Consider the following 19460-nt stretch of genomic DNA (forward strand, 5'->3'; position numbering starts at 1 on the left):
TATCTATCTATCTATCTATCTATCTATTTGGTTTTCTATGCTGATAACCTCACAGCAGCTAATGCTGAAGCTCTTCTTTGGATACACTTATTTATTTGTTTGTTTGTTTGTTTATTTATTTAATTGGATTTGTATGCAATCCCTCTCCAAGGACTCAGGGTGGCTCACAGCATATATAAAAACAGAACAATAATGTAAATCCAATTAATGATGAGAAGGAATCCAGTTTTGAAGGATTTTAACTCTTAGGTTTTAGCTTTGTTCCTGATCGAGCTACTTTTTTTACTTTTTAATTTATTGTTAATATTGTTAATTTGTTTACCCTCTTTTAAATTTACAGAGCTAGTTTACTGGTTTTCTTTAAAATAAATATTCTAAAACATGTCTCAATTAATGTAATTTTATTGTCTTCCATTTTTATAAGTTACCAGTAGCCACTGCATTTTCTAACCTCGGCTTATACTCGGGTCAATACGTTTCCCCAGTTTTTGTGGCAAAAATTGGTGCCTCGGCTTATACTCAGGTCGGCTTATACTCGAGTATATACGGTATTTGGATTTTCAATATTGACATACTGTAAATAAAAATGGAAGAAGAAGGAGAGAAAGATGCAGCACACATCCCATTGAAATTGCCCATTTGCATCATGCAATGACACACACACACAATCAGAAGATAAGATAAGGTTGCAGAGAGGGAAGTGACCGGCAGATTATTTTTTCCCTGAGGATCTCACTAGTGACACCCTCTAGCTATACCTCCCAGAGACCCATTAGATCGGCCTTCTCCGGGTCCTGTCAACTAAACAATGTAGGTTGGCAGGACTGTGGGGGAGGGCCTTTTCTGTTGCTGCCGTGGCTCTATGGAACCAACTCCCTCCCCTCCGATATTCGCACTTTTCCCACTCTACTGGCCTTTTGGAAAGCTGTTAAGACATGGCTTTGACCAACAGGCCTGGAGGCCGTAAATCTTAACATCTGACAAGCCCAATGATGCTTGACTGGTATGTATGCTGTTGTTAGATTGGATTCAGGGTTTTTATATGGGGTTATTTTAGTTGGGTTTATAATAGGGGTTTTATAATTTTGTTAATATTTGACTTCTTTTTATTATTGTATTATTGTAGTGTTTTTATTGTTGTAAGGCGTCCTGTGCCCTACGGGATTGGGCGGCATAGAAGTCAAATAAATAAAAAATTAAATTAAATTAAATTAAATTAAATTAAATTAAACTAAACTAAATTAAATTAAATTCCTGTTTTCTTAGCCTATTAGAAGAAAATGCCACTCAAGCTGCATTAACTTTATAAGAAACTTTCAGAGACCTCAAATTCACGATCATCAAATTTCCATGTTTCATTGAATCTGAGAAAGAAAATCAGGTGTACAGGGAGACTATGATAAGAATAGGTGTCTCTGGATTAGAGCCTCTTCAGTGATAAAACAGATTCCAATTCCCAATAATACTACCAGCCTAAACACATCTCTCCAGCTCAAACTATGATCACAGCTGGTCAAGAGAGGAAACCTAACAGTAACTTTGATCTCAGGAGTAGGAGAATTGTGTATGTCCCCTAAATGTTACAACCTCTAGCATCCTTCACCATTGACCATGAGTGGGGAACATAGGAGCTCTTATTCATAAGTACTTGGAAAGCACACATCCCCCATGCCTGAAGCAATAATTGTATTGCTCTTTATATATTGTGAGCTATGTACACATGACCCGTCACCTTTGACAAGGAAAAGGTATGGAAATAGCCTTTTTTATTTTGGCAATCTTGTATTCGGGAACCTCTTTCAATAATCCTATAGTGATAAACTGAACAATCTGCTTAAAATTGTTATTTCAGTTTGTTTCAATCCAAAATGTTTCTGAAAATGCAAACCTTTGACTCCCTTTTATAGCTCTAGACTTGTAGACTATCACTATATTTTCTTTAACATTTAAGGACCTTAGTTATTTTATACTTTACAAATTTAATTCAGACAGGAAAGTGGATTTTGTTACCTGGTTTTGAAATGGATTTGTACCAGGTATCTTACATTTTATTTATGTATTTTTTTAATGATAACATTTCTATCATGTCCATCATCTTAAGGATTTTAGGACAAGTTAAAATCCATAAATCCACAAGCTTAAACTGAAACACAAAATAAAAATAAATACATTCAATATTAAAGTAGCAATAACTATGCCACAAAAAATAATGACAGGCACATAGGCTGTGATTTTTAAAACACTCGACCTTTAGAGAACGGGCAATTCAAGGCTGGAGTGCCATGTTAGAGCAGGGCTGTCAAACTCCCAGCCCACAGGCCACTGTGATACTGCCATGACAATGTGAGTTTGACAACCCTGCCATAGAGATTATAGAAACACAGCTATATTCAAAATTATTCTGACTAGGGAATGTGTTTTTTATTAGCTCATTATACTTACTTGGGTTCATATGCCATTCCAGTCCAGTCTGGCTTTAAGAACAAAGCAAACAAGAACGACACCTTAATCATGCACACCTGGAACAGAATCCAAATTTCGAAGCATGGGCAAATCCAATTGCAAAATCTCCCAATTCAAAAATGTTATGGAATTAGTGATATAAAATCATTGTACAGTAGTACCTCTAGATACGAGCCGCTCTACATGCGAGTATTTCAAGATTCGAGCCAGGAAGAAGGGAGAGACATTTCTGTTCCAGTCCCGAGCTCAAATTTGGGATACGAGCCGAGCGTCCACTAGGTGGCGGAAGAATCTTTGCTTTTGGTTATCTCGGAGGGGAAAAACAACGTCTAAAGTTATTTGTTCCAGATACGAGTTGCCTCGACATACAAGCTCCCTTCTGGAACGAATTATGCTCGTATCTAGGGATACTACTGTATTGTGCCTCACAATTCAGTATCTTCAGAAATGCAAGATAAGAAGCAACAATCCTACCTGGCCGAAAGGTGACTTCCTAGCTTCTTCTTGGCTTTTCTCACAAAATAATGACAGACTTTCCGTGTCTGTTCTTTCATCCACTTGATGTCCTCTGGAACATCTGGCAGCCATTCAAGCATCCTAAATATGGCAGGTACAATGCGCAAGTATTAATTGGAAAATATACATGTTTTAGTATTGTAAATACACACAAGTCCAGTATCTGCAAGCTCAAACACTTTATTGAAATGTTTAAACTAATCCTCCCAGGATTGAGCTGCAGTGGCGCAGTGGTTAGAGTGCAGTACTGCAGGCTATTTCTGCTGCCTGCCAGCTGCCTGCAATTTGGTAGTTCAAATCTCACCAGGCTCAAGGCTGACTCAGCCTTCCATCTTTCCGAGGTGGGTAAAATGAGGACCCAGATTGCTGGGGCAATATGCTGATTCTGTAAACTGGTTCGAGCAGCTATAAAGCACTGCAAAATACTTTATATAAGCCTGATTCTTGAAAGAACACAGAGAAGACCATAGGAACCTATTTCCCAATAACTGCTATTCAAAATGATTCTTAACATTAGGAAGAATATATAACTAATTAATGTCCACTGAAAATCATAGGCTGCAGGTTATAGTGATGCACAAAGCTATGACGAGCAATCCCAAAGTAATATGTTAACTCTTAAAGTAGCACATGCGAATTAAAACTTGCAACCATTTAATTAAGCATCTAAAGTGCTAGCATGACTAACTGCAAAGTTAGTCAGCTGCCATCAACTCTAGGTAACCTCAAGAACTTTGCGACTTCTCTCCAAGAACAATTTGTAGCTGTTTCCAGGTCTGTTCTGTAATTTTTTGATCTCACCGTTAATTATCCCATTGTCTTCCCCTTTCTTCTAAAAGCCGTAAGCAACAATGAGTGCTATCTGCCAGATCAAGGGACTGGACATTCTTGGGGTGTATTGTACAGGCTATCTCAATGCATGTCAGTTTCCCTTCAATGAAAAACAACAACAACCCCAGCCTGTGAGGGCCATTATTATCCTGATTTTTATAAAGTAGCAAGGATGATCCAGACCATAGACTTCTTCAGCATAATTCTGCCTTTAAAAACAAGCAGGCATTGGTTTCAGAAAGCAAACAGCATCCTGGGACTTGCAAGCATGAAGTCCACTTGTTGGCAATCATCTCAAGTATCCTCCTAATCTTCCCTTTTTCTCCAATACTAAACAATACAAAAAGATGTACAGCATCTAAAAAGTGAAGTCATATGAAAAATAACAACTATACTATACTCTGCTTTGTTGCCTTTCTGGGTTGAAAGGCAAAACGGCTCATTTGCAGAGCTTTGACAGAAGAGCTAGATGCTCCTTTAACTGCTTGTTAATTTTTGTTTTGTAGTTGTGTTTTTGCTGTTAAATTAGAAAGCCTTGAAAGAGAAGATATTCAGATGCCAAGATATACAGAATGCAAGCAATTTTTCCTGTGACATGCTATAGAAATAAAATTGTTCAACACTGGGGACAAACTTGTCCATGTTGTCACTACGGCTCCACAATGACTTGAATGGTGGGTAATCAAAATGAACAAACTAAATATAAACAAAATAGTTGCAGTATAAAAAATATGATTTTGCCATGCAATGAGATAAGAACTGCATCATAAAGTACATTTTAAATTGAACAGTTACACCCAAATTTAAATTTAGTGGCAGTAAAGCCTTTTCTCTCTAAGGAATTATCTATATAATTTCAAAATTTACAACCCAGCAGGATACAAAACGCTCTCACCCCAAAATCTTAAAATGTGAATTCTATTTCATTCTAACTATACCAAAAGAGATGCCACTGACTCAGAAGGAATTTCATCTAAACATATTCTACCTCTGATTTATTGGAAAGAAATGAAATTAAATGCAATTTTTTAGCCGATGGCTGTAAATCATTTAACATCCAATGCAAATCCTACTAATGTTCTTTCACCACGGAGCCTCAGAAGGAAATTCAGAACATACCTGACTGTAAAGGAGAGAGCAGACTCTAGAGGAAGAGTATAGGGTAGCATCAACGTAGAGGCCAAACGCACTGGTAGAAGATTGGCAATGCAAGTGAATAATCCTCTCCTCTCAGCACAGGCTTCCAAAAGTGCTGCAGATGGAAAAGGTATATTAAGTCAATGTCGCCTGCCAAGGTTTGAAACCAGGAACCAATGATATTTGTTTTAAATTCAACCATTGAATTCTTGTATTTTCAAACCAGTTGCAAAGGATTTTAGTCCTCAATGCTAAATCTTATCTAGTCTGTTATAAGCCCTTCCCAAAATTGCACATATCCACGACTTAAATGACACCTCTATTACTACTTCATGAGACTCTAAACAAAGAAAAATTCAACTCAAAATCAATTAATTGGAATTTTTGTTTAACTGGGTTGATTTATATTGGTGTAGTTTCCTGTTATTGCCCCTTTCCCTGGGTCCTTTTGAATCAGATACATTTTACCATCATTAAGCAGTCACTGATGTTTCCTTTATACAATACTTCATTAAGCTGTTTAGCTTTAATTAGTTGCAAGGTACTCAGATATCTGAGAAAAGACGTGCAACTGATAATTTCCAGGACATGTCCAATTTTTAATCCTCTTAACTCAATTTTTAACCATTTTTGCTGTCACTAGTTCTTCCATTTGATTTTTACTAAATTCGTCTTCAAATTCTTTTGTCCACCCAGCATTTTTATTATACTATTTTTTTTTTGAGTTTCCCAAATAATCTGGGAAATAATTTGGGCTGAGAGAGCGACCAGCCCAAAGTCACCCAGTTGGCTTTCATGGCAAAAGGAGTCCTAGAACTCAGAATCTCTTGGTTTCACCACTATACTGAACTGGTTCACTTATGTTCACAAACATCTTGCAAGTTCACAGCTTCTTCCCAGCTTCAACGGTTATATGAAACTGACAGCTCTTTGATTTTAACACCACAATTTGGTGATCCTGAAAACTTGTATTCCAATCACCAACTCATGTAGTTAAAATCAATGAGCTGTCCGTCTCCTCAACCAGGCCAGGGATTTAAATTTGGCTTTTGATTATCTTGAACAAAAATTGGTGCAGGAATTATATGAACTCCTTTGTCCTCCTCCAACAGCAATGATTATGTCTACATGTGGACATATTTGCTTATCCAGTTTCTACAAAGAGGCATACATTCCATGCCCTCCAGATGTGTAAATTTCAACTGCCTGGATTCTCAGCAATGGCCATGCTTGTTGGTAATTCTGGGAATTGAAGTCAATGAATCTGGAGGAGGCCAAGTCAGGAAAAACAGACCTAGAACAGCTCAGTTAAATTGGGGACAAAGTAAGGCAGCAACTTTGCTCTCCAACAAAAGATCTTACCTTGGTTCAGTTTAGGAGGTAAATGTTCCAGGATGTGTTCTTCAGCCTCTGCCAGTTCAGCACTTTCTCTCAGTTGATCGTCCTCATCCTCTTCTTTCTCGGTGTCTGTTTCCTCAGCACCACTGCTAATAGCTAGCAGAAGAGGGGGAGGTCTTTGCAGGAGAGCTAGAGAAAAAGAATAGGTGGCAGAATAGTGAGTTCACCAGAAAAACATCATTAGGCTGTTAGATTATCTTCTCTTCACCATTCCACCTTGGAGAACATGGCAATAGCAGATAGAAACAATGTTTTGCAAAAAATAAAAACAAAAAAGCCATCTTGTTTGACTATTATGTGCCATAGGCCAAGGATAAGAAGCAGCCAGGCAAAAATAGGTTGAGAAGCCACAAACCAAAGTAGCTTTTAAAGTGAATCTTGGCATTTTGAATAAATATTCTGTGTTGTTTTATAAGCATCATCAAACTGCTAGTATGTGTAGGTCTTTCTGTAAAAAAAAAAAATACAGATGGAGAGCATATTCAGATGTACAATCGTCTTTACCCTGTTTGGAAGCAAAACAGATGAAACTCAAATCGCTTATAATAATTTGTCTTTATATAAAAACCAAGACATTCAGCTGAGTATCATTGAATTAATAGTTCTACAATGGACAGAGATCTATATGTAACATGAGATGACATGACATCGTAAGAAAACTTTGAAATTAATACAGACAATTATGCTGAGAATGTATCATTATGGTTATTTAATCGCAGCATATAACAATCAATGGCATGAGTCTCCTTGTGGGTAGTAGCATGCTGCCATGATTAAAAACAATTCAGTGAATAAAATGGTTGCATGAGAACTTTACACCACTAGGTGATGCTATAGACACAGACAATATACTGCAGTTACAGAATTAGACAGCCTAAAAGAGTTTTACAGAATTACATGACTTTCAGCTAGCGAAGATGCTCCTTCAATACCATTTAGGCATCTCTGAAAGCAGGTAACTCCTCTGCCAGGAAAGTTCATTACTTGGCAGCTAAACAGAGAAAATGTTTTCTTGTTGGATTTGATGTTCTTCCTCCATAAAGAAAATATGGAAAATATACTATCCCTCCATATTGGCATACGGCTAGAGGTTCTGAGATTTATAGGTTAGTAAAATCTAGAGGATTACATTATGGCCTCTGGCGAACCTATTATTTGAATTGTAAATTTGTTGTTGTCATTGTTTTTATCAGTATAATTAGTTTTGGTCATAATTATTTTTTGCATACCATCTCATTTAAGAATGGTTTAAAATATTTTTGAACAAACCACACAACAAAATATGCATAATACATCACCATACTTTTCCATACCTTCCATTCATTTCAAGGAAGATCATTTATGAGGGTCGCCCAGAAAGTAATGCACCACTTTTTTCCCCTCAGCCTACAGTAATGGTATGAATGCGAAACGTTAGATATACATTATTTGAATTGTCAGGAAGGAGCGTGTGTGTGTAAATTTTGCATTTCTTCGGACAGATACCATAGCTGCAGCAGTGTTCTGAAATGGCGCCTGTAAGTGATGTACGTTACAAGCAGCGTGTCATCATTGGATTTCTCACTGGGAAGAAAGAAACTGTTGGGAACATTTACAAATGTTTGTGTGCAGTTTATGGATAATCTGCAGTCAGTACAGTTAGTTAGAGAAGACATATTGTGGATGAGGAAGAGGTGATTCGCACAGTGCAGAAATGGCTTTGTGACCAGAACAAGGAGTGGTACTGACAGGGCATACATGCCCTTGTGCCTCGCTGGAGAAAGGCCATTGAACTGGATGGAGATTACGTGGAAAAATAGGTAGTGTAGAAGAAACATCATTCTTTACTGTGTGTAACTTTCATTGTGTTCAATAAATAATTGCTGAAGGGAAAAAAAAGTGCATTACTTTCTGGGTGACCCTCGTACAATTCACTGACCATCTATGCACAAATATAAAGTTTGCAGATGCCTGCCATTAAAAAAGAAATTTTCATTTAAAAATAATGATTTGTTCAAGAACCAAAAAAAATGAGTCATTCTTTAAAAAATAATACAGAATAGGGGGAAGAATTAAAGTTCAATTAAGCAATAAGCAATAATATCTATTCTTCTATTCTACTAGTTTTTCTCATCATTCCTATCACCCATTTCCTCCCATGTTGACTGTATGACTGTAACTTGTTGCTTATATCCTAAGATTTTTATTAATATTGCTTCTTCATTGCTTATTTGACCCCTATGACAATCATTAAGTGTCGTACCACATGATTCTTGACAAATGTATATTTTATTTTATGTACGCTGAGAGCATATGCACCAATTCCTTGTGTGTCCAATCACACTTGGCCAATAAAATTCTATTCTATTCTATTCTATTCTATTCTGGAATTCACTTTGTAGTAATTTGATTGATCTTCCTTTTCGCTTAGTAGGGAAGTTTTTATTTTTGAAATCTGAGCACTAACATATATAATCCATGCATGTATCCAAATAATGTTGCTCTCATTAAAAGGTACTGCAAGGGTTGCACATTTTCTACACAGCGAAAAGGGATTAGACAGGATGATATACGGTCATGACTGGAATGCAATAAAGAAAAGAACCCCTAACACCAGATTCATTTTTAATAGAGAATATTAAGAACTTACAATTTTTCTTCAAAAAGTGAAGAGCGTCCCTGTATCCCTGCTTGCACATTTCTTGGAGAACCTGCACAGAGATAAATCAGCATGTTAATTAAAATTAGTTGTAAGACATCTAAACACTGCACTACCAGCATACCCACAGACTTCAGCAGAGGGAAGAATTCGTATCTCCAAATGTACTTCCAGCTCCTATAGTCCGTGGCAGAAAGACAGATCTCCAAGAGAGACCTCTGCATCAGGCATGACAAGTAGATGTTTGATCACATACAGTAGAAACACAGTAAAATTAACACATCTCCAGTTGCACTGCTGATTAAGGAAGTTCTACAGAGACAGAGATGCTACTAAGTAGCATTACGTGAAGTAGTATTTCATTTTACAAAGTGGTGTTTAATCCATAGTCTCTGACAAAAGGCACGATTAACAGAATGGTCCTGAGTCGCAGGAAAGCCATGTAAACACCCCAAGTCTGACCCTGAAATGAGTGAAAAGGGAGAATTGGTGAAAATCTTCTTTCTCTATGGGGAGGAAAGAAACTCAATGAACATTTCTACCAACTCTGCAAAAACACCCAGTTTTTCCATTTTTTTTGCCATTGGAATTGAAACAGCTGCCCTCCAGGTGCGGTGTTTCTAAACTATTGAAGGCGTATTATCACATGAGTTTTTAGCATAAACAAAGTTAAACAAACAAGTCTGAATAAGTTGTCTTTAGCACATTCTAAAGCATTGGTGCCATGTTGCCATCACGTGTCGTATTCATAGTTCCCTCTAAGCTGAGCAGGTGAGCAATCGCTCACTTAAAAATCATCATCAACTCAGAGTTTTCCAAACCTGCCCAGAAGCCGAGAGGGAAATTTTATTATTATTTCTGTGTCGCCCAATCCCGAAGGGACTGCCGCTCAGACACTATACTTTTCCGCCCACCCCAAAAAATTTTTAGAGAGAACACTGGTCGTATTGCGATGTTTTCACCCTTTGCAGAGCTGGAGGAGGCATGGCCTGCACATGATGTACTCAGCCCGAGAGATGGCATTTTGACATCCCTATTCTAAAGGAAAAACTGAGCTCTGGGATTCCTTTCGACCTCTCTGGTAGCACTACAGGAAGAATCTATATTTTCTTCTTGTATCAAAGCCATGTGTTGCGTCTGCTTTCTCAACATATTAATTGTTTGTGATGTTTGCGCACTGGCAAATACAGGTGTTCCTTGCTCCACTAAGAACAGGGGAACTTACCTCCAATAGAGGATGATGCTGTTATAAAAATGCAGGCAAATTGGGCTGGGAAGTCATGACAGGGATTGGCAGTGGATTATAGCTACTTCCTAAATCAGAAATTTCCTAAAGTACTACGGACTATGAAAAATAGAAAATCAACAACAGCAGCAGCAGCAAATTTGCCATAGGATGAAGGCACCTTTCTGAAAGGTTATTAACCACAATTTTCTTTGCTGATCCAGTGTACTTTGGTATTTGTAAATACTAGTAGTATTTTTTTTTAAACTTTCCAGTCTAAGTTGAGAGTGACTGGCCTAAAGTCACTCAGTCACCCAGTTGGCTTTAATGCCTAAGTGAAGCTTAGAAAGATGAATTTCACACTCTTAGTTCAGTACCTTAACTGCTATATTGTCCTGGCTCTGAGTTTACTTCATTTTTTAAAAAAAGAGAGTGTTTATCATGGTGGGGAACGCTCACCTGGGGCTCTGGAGGAAACAGGGCTTTTGAAAGGCGGTACAAGTTGCGCAGATTAAACTGAATGCTGGTATTGGTGATTCTGAGTTCATGAATGTTTGTGGAACTATCCCTTGGACAAATATCACTCTCCCCAGAGAAAGGGGATACAGTGATGGTGTTCTTCAACTCATATTGAGGCAGATTATCAGAAATCCCTCCATCTATGTATCTCTGGGGAGAAAAGAAAATATGACATTAGCTTCTTTTTCTCTCTGTCTTTTCTATAGTCCCCAGTCTGTTCTTCCTCTCTTAAATCTCTAAATGCACATAGTCACAAATGCAATGGTGTGTATAGTTATTTGGTTATATAGTTTAGCTCAGAGGTCTCCAACCGTGGCCATTTTAAAACTTGTGAATTTCAACTGTCAAAGCTGGCTGAGGAATTTTGGGAGTTAAAATCCACAAGTCTTAAAGTGGCCAAGGTTGGATGGACACCCCTGGTTTAGCTTACTAGAGCTTCAAGAGAAACAGTCTCTGGGAGGAGGGAAGATTGAGCATTAATTGCAATGTCATGACATGAACATCTACTCTTGCACTTCAAGGTACATCTCAAAAGACCTATCTTGCATCTTCATGACACAATACATAATTAATCATTTGGGTCATCATGGTAAAGAATGTGCAGTTATGGAACTGAGAAAATAGGGGAATAAGGGTTTTGTACTCCCCAGTAAATCACTACCTATTTCTGCAAATTTCATGAACGAGATCTTTGCTAACCCTGTCTTATCTAATAGGGTGTAGCATTGGGTAGCTTCTGAGTTGTGTTCTCAAATGAATAAGATGAGGAAGAGGTGATGAAAGCATTTTTCTGAAATAAGGAGTAGTCCCCTCACATCTAGCAACTTTATGTAACAACCACAATAAATAAATATTTTTTAAAAATCCATGCCCTTTCACTTATGTTCCAGAAAGTAACGAAAAGTTCATGTTGACCTCTTCTACAGGTTCCAGGCCACAAAAATGAAGTTAAACAAAGAGTAGTCTACATGCTTTTTCTGTCTTTTTTCTAACGCTCTCTATATGGGGCTACCTTTGAAAAGTGTTCGGAAACTTCAGATCGTGCAGAATGCAGCTGCGAGAGCAATCATGGGCTTTCCCAAATATGCCCATGTTACACCAACACTCCGCAGTCTGCATTGGTTGCAGATCAGTTTCTGGTCACAATTCAAAGTGTTGGTTATGACCTATAAAGCCCTTCATGGCACCAGACCGGATTATCTCAGGGACCGCCTTCTGCTGCACGAATCCCAGCGACCGGTTAGATCCCACAGAGTGGGTCTTCTCCGGGTCCCGTCAACTAAACAATGCCGCTTAGCGGGACCCAGGGGAAGAGCCTTCTCTGTGGCAGCCCCAGCCCTCTGGAACCAACTCCCCCCAGAGATTAGAATTGCCCCCACCCTGCTTGCCTTTCGTAAGCTACTTAAAACCCACCTCTGCTGCCAGGCATGGGGGAAATGAGATGCTCTTTCGCCCTGGGCCTTTACAACTTCATGTATGGTATGTCTGTATGTATGTTTGGTTTTTTATATTAATGGGTTTTTTAATCATTTTTAGTATTTATTGGATTATTATTGTACATTGTTTTATTACTGTTGTTAGCCGCCCCGAGTCTCCGGAGAGGGGCGGCATACAAATCCAATAAATAAATAAATAAATAAAAATATCTTGTGAACATGTTGCACACCTTTGTATTTTCCTTCCTATAAATACAGAGACAGGATACTTTGAGACTGTGCATCACCTTCAGAATTCTGTGTACCCTTGCAATTGCCCCAGCCTTTTCCTCCATTGGGACGGCACAGACTGATATTGGGGAAAAAGGTATCCAAGCAACCATGGTTTGATGTTGTGACTGAATCTCACACTGTAGTCATTCTTAATTGTAGATAAAAACAAATGTGGGCAAGATTAATCTCTCAGATATGATGTGTTTAAACAGAAGCATAGCCTTCCAAATTCCTCTTCCTGATTCAACAATGGATGATCATCAGGCAGATAAACAGCATTCTTATCTGAGACTCAAAGCCACTCATTTTTTTATAATGAGACACACTTGACTTATCACTGCATCTGAATGAATCGCATTGGGCTCTGACATAGCATAATTCTTTCAGTTCTGCACAAATTTACTTCTATCTGGTTTGGGTGGGTGGTTAGTGGGCAGTTCCCTATTCCATTGACCTTTAGCAAAAGATCTGAACACCATCAGGAGTTGCACCAATGCGTTACAGAATACAGTCACATGCAATACACACAATTGCTGATTTCATCTCTTATAGAAAAAGTGATACCCAGAAAATGACCACATGAAAAACAACATGCAAATCTTGAAGAGAAATAATTTACATGGAAAAACTAGTTCTGTTGTAATCATAATCCCAATATCCAAATGCAAGAAAAATCACCCTGTTTACTGTGTTGGGATTATTTACTGATGTTATAGCTTCAAAAGCATTATATACCATATTTTCTGGAGTAAAAGATGCACCCTCCCCCCCCCCCCCCAAAAAAGAGGGTTGAAATGTTGGTGTGTCTTATATGCTGAATACAGCATTTTTGGCCTCCTGAAGCCCCGCCCCCACATCCAAATTTTGGAGTTGAAGTCCAAATATCTTCAAGTTGCCAAGGTTGGGAAACACTGGTCTAAAGAGTGATGGCTCAAATCTGAATCCCCCAATTCAATGCGTGCATGGCCCTGGCATGCTCCACCCCCCCCCCACATGCATACACACCCCTCACATGCCTGTTGCACATGTGTACACACCCTCCATACATGCCTGTGTCCCGACCCATAAACATACACTCCACACATACATACCGTGCATAAAGGTCCCTGCCCATCCCGTCTGTCCACGCCCTGCCCTTGTGCATGTGGCTCCCCCGCCCATCCTCTGCACATGAGAGGAAGTGACAAGATGACCAGTAGGCCATGGAAGGTGTGTGCACATGTGCAGTGGAGCTGAACTGGGGCAATGGCTCGCCTGCCCACAGAGAGGGTGCTGCATGTTATAGGTTCACCATCATGGGTCTAGAGCAGGGGTAGGGAACGTTGGCTCTTCTATGACTTGTGGACTTCAACTCCCAGAATTCCTGAGCCAATCATGCCAGCTCAGGAATTCTGGGAGTTGAAGTCCACAAGTCACAGAAGAGCCAACGTTCCCTACCCCTGGTCTAGAGCCAAACTGAAGCTCAAGTGTATCAAGTGAAAGGAATACTAAAAACAGAAGAAAGTTCAAAAAGTGGAATGGAGGTCGATGGCAAGAGGAAGGAGAAGCACACAATGTTCTCCAGCAACTAGCATGTTCCTATAATGTTCCGCAAAGCCAATTCCAGGAAACTCAGTACGTTACTGTATGTTAGCTATTAAGGATGGAACATCCACTGCACAAAACTTTTGCACCAAGACTTTTCCACTAAGAGTAAGGTCAGTTTCTGCTTTTCTTCCTTTGTCGCTTTTTAAAACTTCTAGGTTTATACTTGAATCAAAGAATAACAGCTGAATAGATAGAAGAAGCGGCCAGCTTTCAATCCTGTATTATTATTATTTTGCCTTTATTTCATATTTTTACACAACATCAGGAACAGAATCTGGCGAGATGGTGAAATTGCCTGCTGAGAGCTGGGTGGTGTTGGTGGATGGGCCGACTTCCCAAGCTGCCTTGGGAGCTGCCTTTTTTAGGTTGCTGGAGCACTTTGAATTATAGGTAGCTTTTGAATACAACCACAATTGGGCCCGGAATCTTGGGTGTTGAGTGAAGCAGTCATTTAGCAAGATGCTCATGTGACTACTTCACTCAGTGATCAGAATCCCAGCTTTCCCAGGTGCAGTTGTTAAACAGACATAGCAAAACAGCATTTTACCAGCTGCTCTCCCTGCATGGAAGGGAACTCTGACATTGGGCTGGAGAAGCAAAGCTTGGATCTTCAGGATCTTTGTTTCTGCAGCTTGGCAAAGGATTCCTCCCTCCCCACCCCCTCAACCTCCTCCATACACAGAGGAGAAATCTGTTCGCAGGCAGCTTCAGCAGCTTGCAATCTTCCCTGTTGGGTTTGCCCATTAAATTTCTGGGAAACCCAGCAGAGAGTCCTCCAAATCACGACCACATGGTCACAGGGCACTTGGCAAGCAGTCTTTGAGTACAAATGGGTTGCCAAGCACCTAGATCACTATCACATGATCATGAGGAGAAGCAGTGAAGTATTTTCCAAGTCACTGAACGTCAAACTATTATCCGTGTTTCTCCGAAAATAGGACTGTGTTTTATATATATATTTTTGAACCCTGAAATAAGTGCTTGGCCTTATTGCCATGCACTCAAACCAATTGGGCTTATTATCAGGGGATGTCTTATTTTTTGGGGGGGGAGAATAGGGTATTAAGCAATCCCTCATGAATCAAAGACTTACAATATGAATCTGTCTTTAGTTCCCACTAAGATAATACCATTGACTAGTCAAGACCCAGTGAGTTGCATCTTCAAAAGCAATTCAAACATCTATAAAACAGTGGCTCTCCTAGGATTCCAGTGCAAAAATTTGCTGTATACCTTTATCTCTTCCCTCCTTTATTAACCCAAGGTTTCCTGCACTATTTGCCCTTCCTTATTGCCATAAAAGCTAACTTGGAGATTTCAGAATAGCCATGATCTCTAACCTATTTCATTGGCCTTTGATGGAGAGGAAATAAAATATTGCTAGTTAAATTTTCTTGAGCTCCTGGAAGAAAGGCAGAATAGTAAGTTAACCCAATAAAATGTAAGATTTCATGGTTTGTATGACTTAGAAGAGAGTAACTGAGAGGTAGAACTATTTTGCTTCTGCCTTAACTAGACAGCTTTTCTCCCATGAAATTCTTAACGTAGCTATGTAGGCTTTGGCAGTCAAATGTTTTCAACTTTCAGCTGTCCATTATTAACTATCCATTATATAAAGCTGTTCATCCTTGAAATCTCCATAGCTTGCTTGGTATTGTGCTTTAAGGACAGTGTTTATATTAGAGTATGGGCTATGCAACTAGCAGCAAAAAAGCATAATCCCAATTCCCTTTTGAAGCAGAAGGACTGGAAATGAAAATGGTGGGAATCGGCATGCGAAGCACGGAGGCTGAAAATGGCCAAAGGTTGGGGGCCGAAGGGTGGGAGGGGCTTCAGCAATATTCAGTATATAAGATGCAGCTCAATTTTCACCCACTTTTAGGGGGGGGAGTGCATCTTATTCTCCAAATAAATAACTTTGTTTTTAATTAGAAACAGCTTCTAGATTTTGTACTTATGATGGAAAAATGAAATTTTGAGTTTGCTGTTTGGATATCTTTGTGATTATAGAAATGGCTAGAATATATGACTGTATAAAAGTAAGAAGTTGAGGTTGTAATGTTATTATTTTCTACTGTGGTAAACAAAGTTGAAAATCAACACCTTTTTTTCTTTCCCCCCTTTTTTACTCTACTGTCTCTTTTTTCCTTTACTTGTCCCCTAGTTCCCATTATTTGTATTTTCCTTTGTATTATATATTCTGATAAACTAATTAAAAGTTTGAACCCCATCCCCACCCCACCCCAAAATTAGCCCAGGTTTCTCTTCAAGTCCTAGCAAGTCCTATTTTCTGCTTTGGCACACCCAAAAAAATGTTTTTCCCAAGTTTTAAAACAAACCCATGGCAATGCTGATGTACATTATATGAACTGCGAGGGCTCCCTTTGTCATGGTTCCAGGTTTCTTTGTGACATCAAAGTTACAGCTTTGGCCATTGACATCCTAGTCCAGGCGGCTCTTCAACTTCAATAAAATGTTGCATAATTTCCTTTGTTGCAACAGCTGTTTCCTCCAAAACTGTTGCTGAATACTTACTCAACAAAGAAAAGCAACACACTGTGGCTTCATTCTATTAAACCTAAATTTACTTTTGCTAAATATGCATTGTCTGTAAATATGGTCCAGAAACATAAACATGATACTACAAATAAAACTATTTCCCTAAGCTCCACTGAAAATGTTACCTATTCTGGTTAATGATACATTCAGAAACCAACCCACAAGTCAGAGAACGAACCTTCACCCTCAGTACTGGGTTCCTACAGGTGTGCTTGATGCCATTGCACTGGTAGCGAAAATGGAGCTGTGCATGCAGCTCCGTGTGACTAGTGGGTGCCCACGTGAGATTTGGATTCTGTACATGCGCAGGAAGCCAAATCTCATGTGAGCACACTCACGTGCTAGAGATTTCAACAATTTTCGGCATTTTTTTGCTTTCACACAGCAAAAAACCACCAAAAATCGGCAAAATCTCACGTATATGTGCGTTCTTGTGAAAGATTTGGCTTCCTCCGTATGCACAGAATCCAAATCTCACATGGGCACCCACCCACCGGTCATCGGGAGCTGCGCACGCAACCTCCACTGATAGCGGCGATGAAGAACCCTTGCCTGTTCACCCTCATCCTACACCCGAGTTACAGGTATTCACCACTATTGCAATACTATTTCTTTTCTTCCTTTTCCTTTTTTGGGGTGTGGGATGTGGGGTGGGGAAGTTCTGTTTTTTCCTCTTTTTATTTTTTTCGCTCTCAAACATCACATCTCTAGTGCTTGATCTCAGCAATCAAGAAAAAAATCTTCTATTCCTATATCTTTTCTTCTATTCTTTCATTAATATATTTTATTCCTATATCTTCCATTCTATTCTTTCTTACATACATTTTACTACGAGTATATCCTCTACAACCTTCATTGTGTATTTTACTATGAGTATATCCACTATAACCTTCATTGTGTAATGAACAAAATCAATCAATCAATCAATCAATTGTTTGATAACAACTGCACATATTTTGCTACAATTATGAAGCATATCAAGTCATCTTCCCCAGTCTCCAGATTTCCTTTTTCCCCCTTGATGAGGTATGAAAATCAGGAACAGGCTCTTGTACAATACCAAGCAGATGATAGTTAAAGCATTCTGGTGCTTACTTACCACTCCTTGAAGGCTTGGAGGGATCAGGCCACAATATACTGGGATGAAAGTGCTGCAGACACATGCCTGGGGGAGAGATAGGAAGACACAATGTAAAATAAATGAACCAACTAGAGAAGCCTGCAGTATTTGCAGAAGATAAATCCAGGCAGAGCATGAAGAAAGAAAGTAGAACTTCCTGGGAGATAGTCACTTATGGCATCAATGTTGAAAGACCCAAGAAAGCTGCAACTTGCCTGGACAAGCTCTTCTTTGGAGTTGTACTCGGATAATATGACATTTTCTCCATCCGAAACCCGGGTTAACGAAATGCCCAGACGTCCGCTGGCCACTTCATGTGCATTGTCTGCTAAGGTTTTGTATAAGCAGGCACGGATGATTTTCACCAGGTTGAAGGACGGGTGTAAAGGGCCAAGAAACCTCTTCCGGGCCTCTTTGGAGACATGGATGATATTTGCTCCAGCATCACCTAGTATGAAGAAAACAATACAGATTTTTAATGATTAGGGATAAGATACAATAGATAAAAGTTTTAATTGAAGATCAGTTTGTTCTCATTTTTATTTTAAAATTATTGGATCCCACTTTTTTCTACCGTTTCAAGGTAACTTACTTAAAAAACTTTTCTTCATTTTAAGAATGACTCTAAAACTAAGATTGAACTAAGAGATGGGAACTACCAAAGCAGAGGTGGGTTCCTCCCGGTTCAGGAGGTTCACTCGAACTGGTAATGACCTGCTGGTGATGTAACAATGACATCATAGAACCAGTTCGGTCGGTGCTAGTCCATTGGTGCTGCCATCTTTTTAAAATGTTTTTTTCAGATTTTGGGAGGAGGGCAGCCACGTGGCCCAGGATGAAGTGAATCAGCAACAAGATACAGTAACTACATTTTACATTACATTTTATCCAAAATAGACATCTATCCTGAATCATGTTAGATTCCATTTTGCTCATAGTTTTTGGCACCAAAAGTATAAGAATATTGTTTATGGTTCTACATTATACACAAGAGAAACTATCTAGCAAGTGTCAGCTGAACAAGACATAAATTAAACATAAATTAAATAAATTGTTTTGGCGGAAACAGCAATGAATATGGTTTTCCTAAGTATACAGCGATCCCTCGTTTTTCACAGGGGATGCGTTCCAAGACCACCCGTGAAAAATGAATTTCCGTGAAGTAGGGAAATTTTTTATGTATTTAATAAGTATTTGGACTTTTAAAACCCACCCTTTGCATTAAACAGTCATTTTATAATATTTCTCAGATGGAACTACATGTGATATCCTACCAGTTTCTTTAATAGAGTACAGTAGAAGAATTTTATGAATTTTTAATGGATTTAATGGAACCGTGAAGTAGCAAGGCATTACTGTATATTACTTGTCAAGTTTTTTATCTTGTACATCACTGATTTGATACCACTGAACAAATCTTCTAACCCATTGACAATATGTTAACTATTAAACACAGCACTGTTTTCAGGACAACGTTGTTGTGCTGCCCAAAGTTCTCTTTATCAGCCATCTCTGAGCTGGGAAAATTATCTCATTGCTAGTCGACCTTTTCCCCTAAGACCAAAGTTGTTTACCTTACACTGTGTTTCCTGCTCATCATAAAAAATATACTCAAGGTTAAATAGAGCTCCACTGACTGTGTTATAATAAGTTATGCTATTTGTTTTCTTTGGTAGTTGGTAGCCAACTTTCCAAAGACATATGCCTTTCAAATACCATTCCTAATACAGTAGTCAGCAACAGTCGCCTGATTAAAAG

General features: G+C 38.9%; 1 protein-coding gene across 1 annotated transcript in view; it reads right to left on the reverse strand.

Annotated features, from left to right (window-relative positions):
* The window catches only part of PNPLA2 (patatin like phospholipase domain containing 2), a 62035-nt gene that overhangs the window by 6736 nt on the left and 35839 nt on the right, over positions 1–19460 (reverse strand). Inside the window, exons 2-8 of the mRNA XM_070765327.1 lie at positions 17918–18150; positions 17682–17747; positions 10668–10877; positions 8975–9035; positions 6310–6474; positions 4930–5062; positions 2938–3060 (exon numbers count right to left, since the gene is read on the reverse strand). Coding sequence (XP_070621428.1) covers positions 2938–3060; positions 4930–5062; positions 6310–6474; positions 8975–9035; positions 10668–10877; positions 17682–17747; positions 17918–18150 — 991 coding nt within the window. The remainder of the gene's footprint in view (positions 1–2937; positions 3061–4929; positions 5063–6309; positions 6475–8974; positions 9036–10667; positions 10878–17681; positions 17748–17917; positions 18151–19460) is intronic.

This window comes from Erythrolamprus reginae, chromosome 1, assembly GCF_031021105.1.
Source record: "Erythrolamprus reginae isolate rEryReg1 chromosome 1, rEryReg1.hap1, whole genome shotgun sequence".
Taxonomy (NCBI): domain Eukaryota; kingdom Metazoa; phylum Chordata; class Lepidosauria; order Squamata; family Dipsadidae; genus Erythrolamprus; species Erythrolamprus reginae.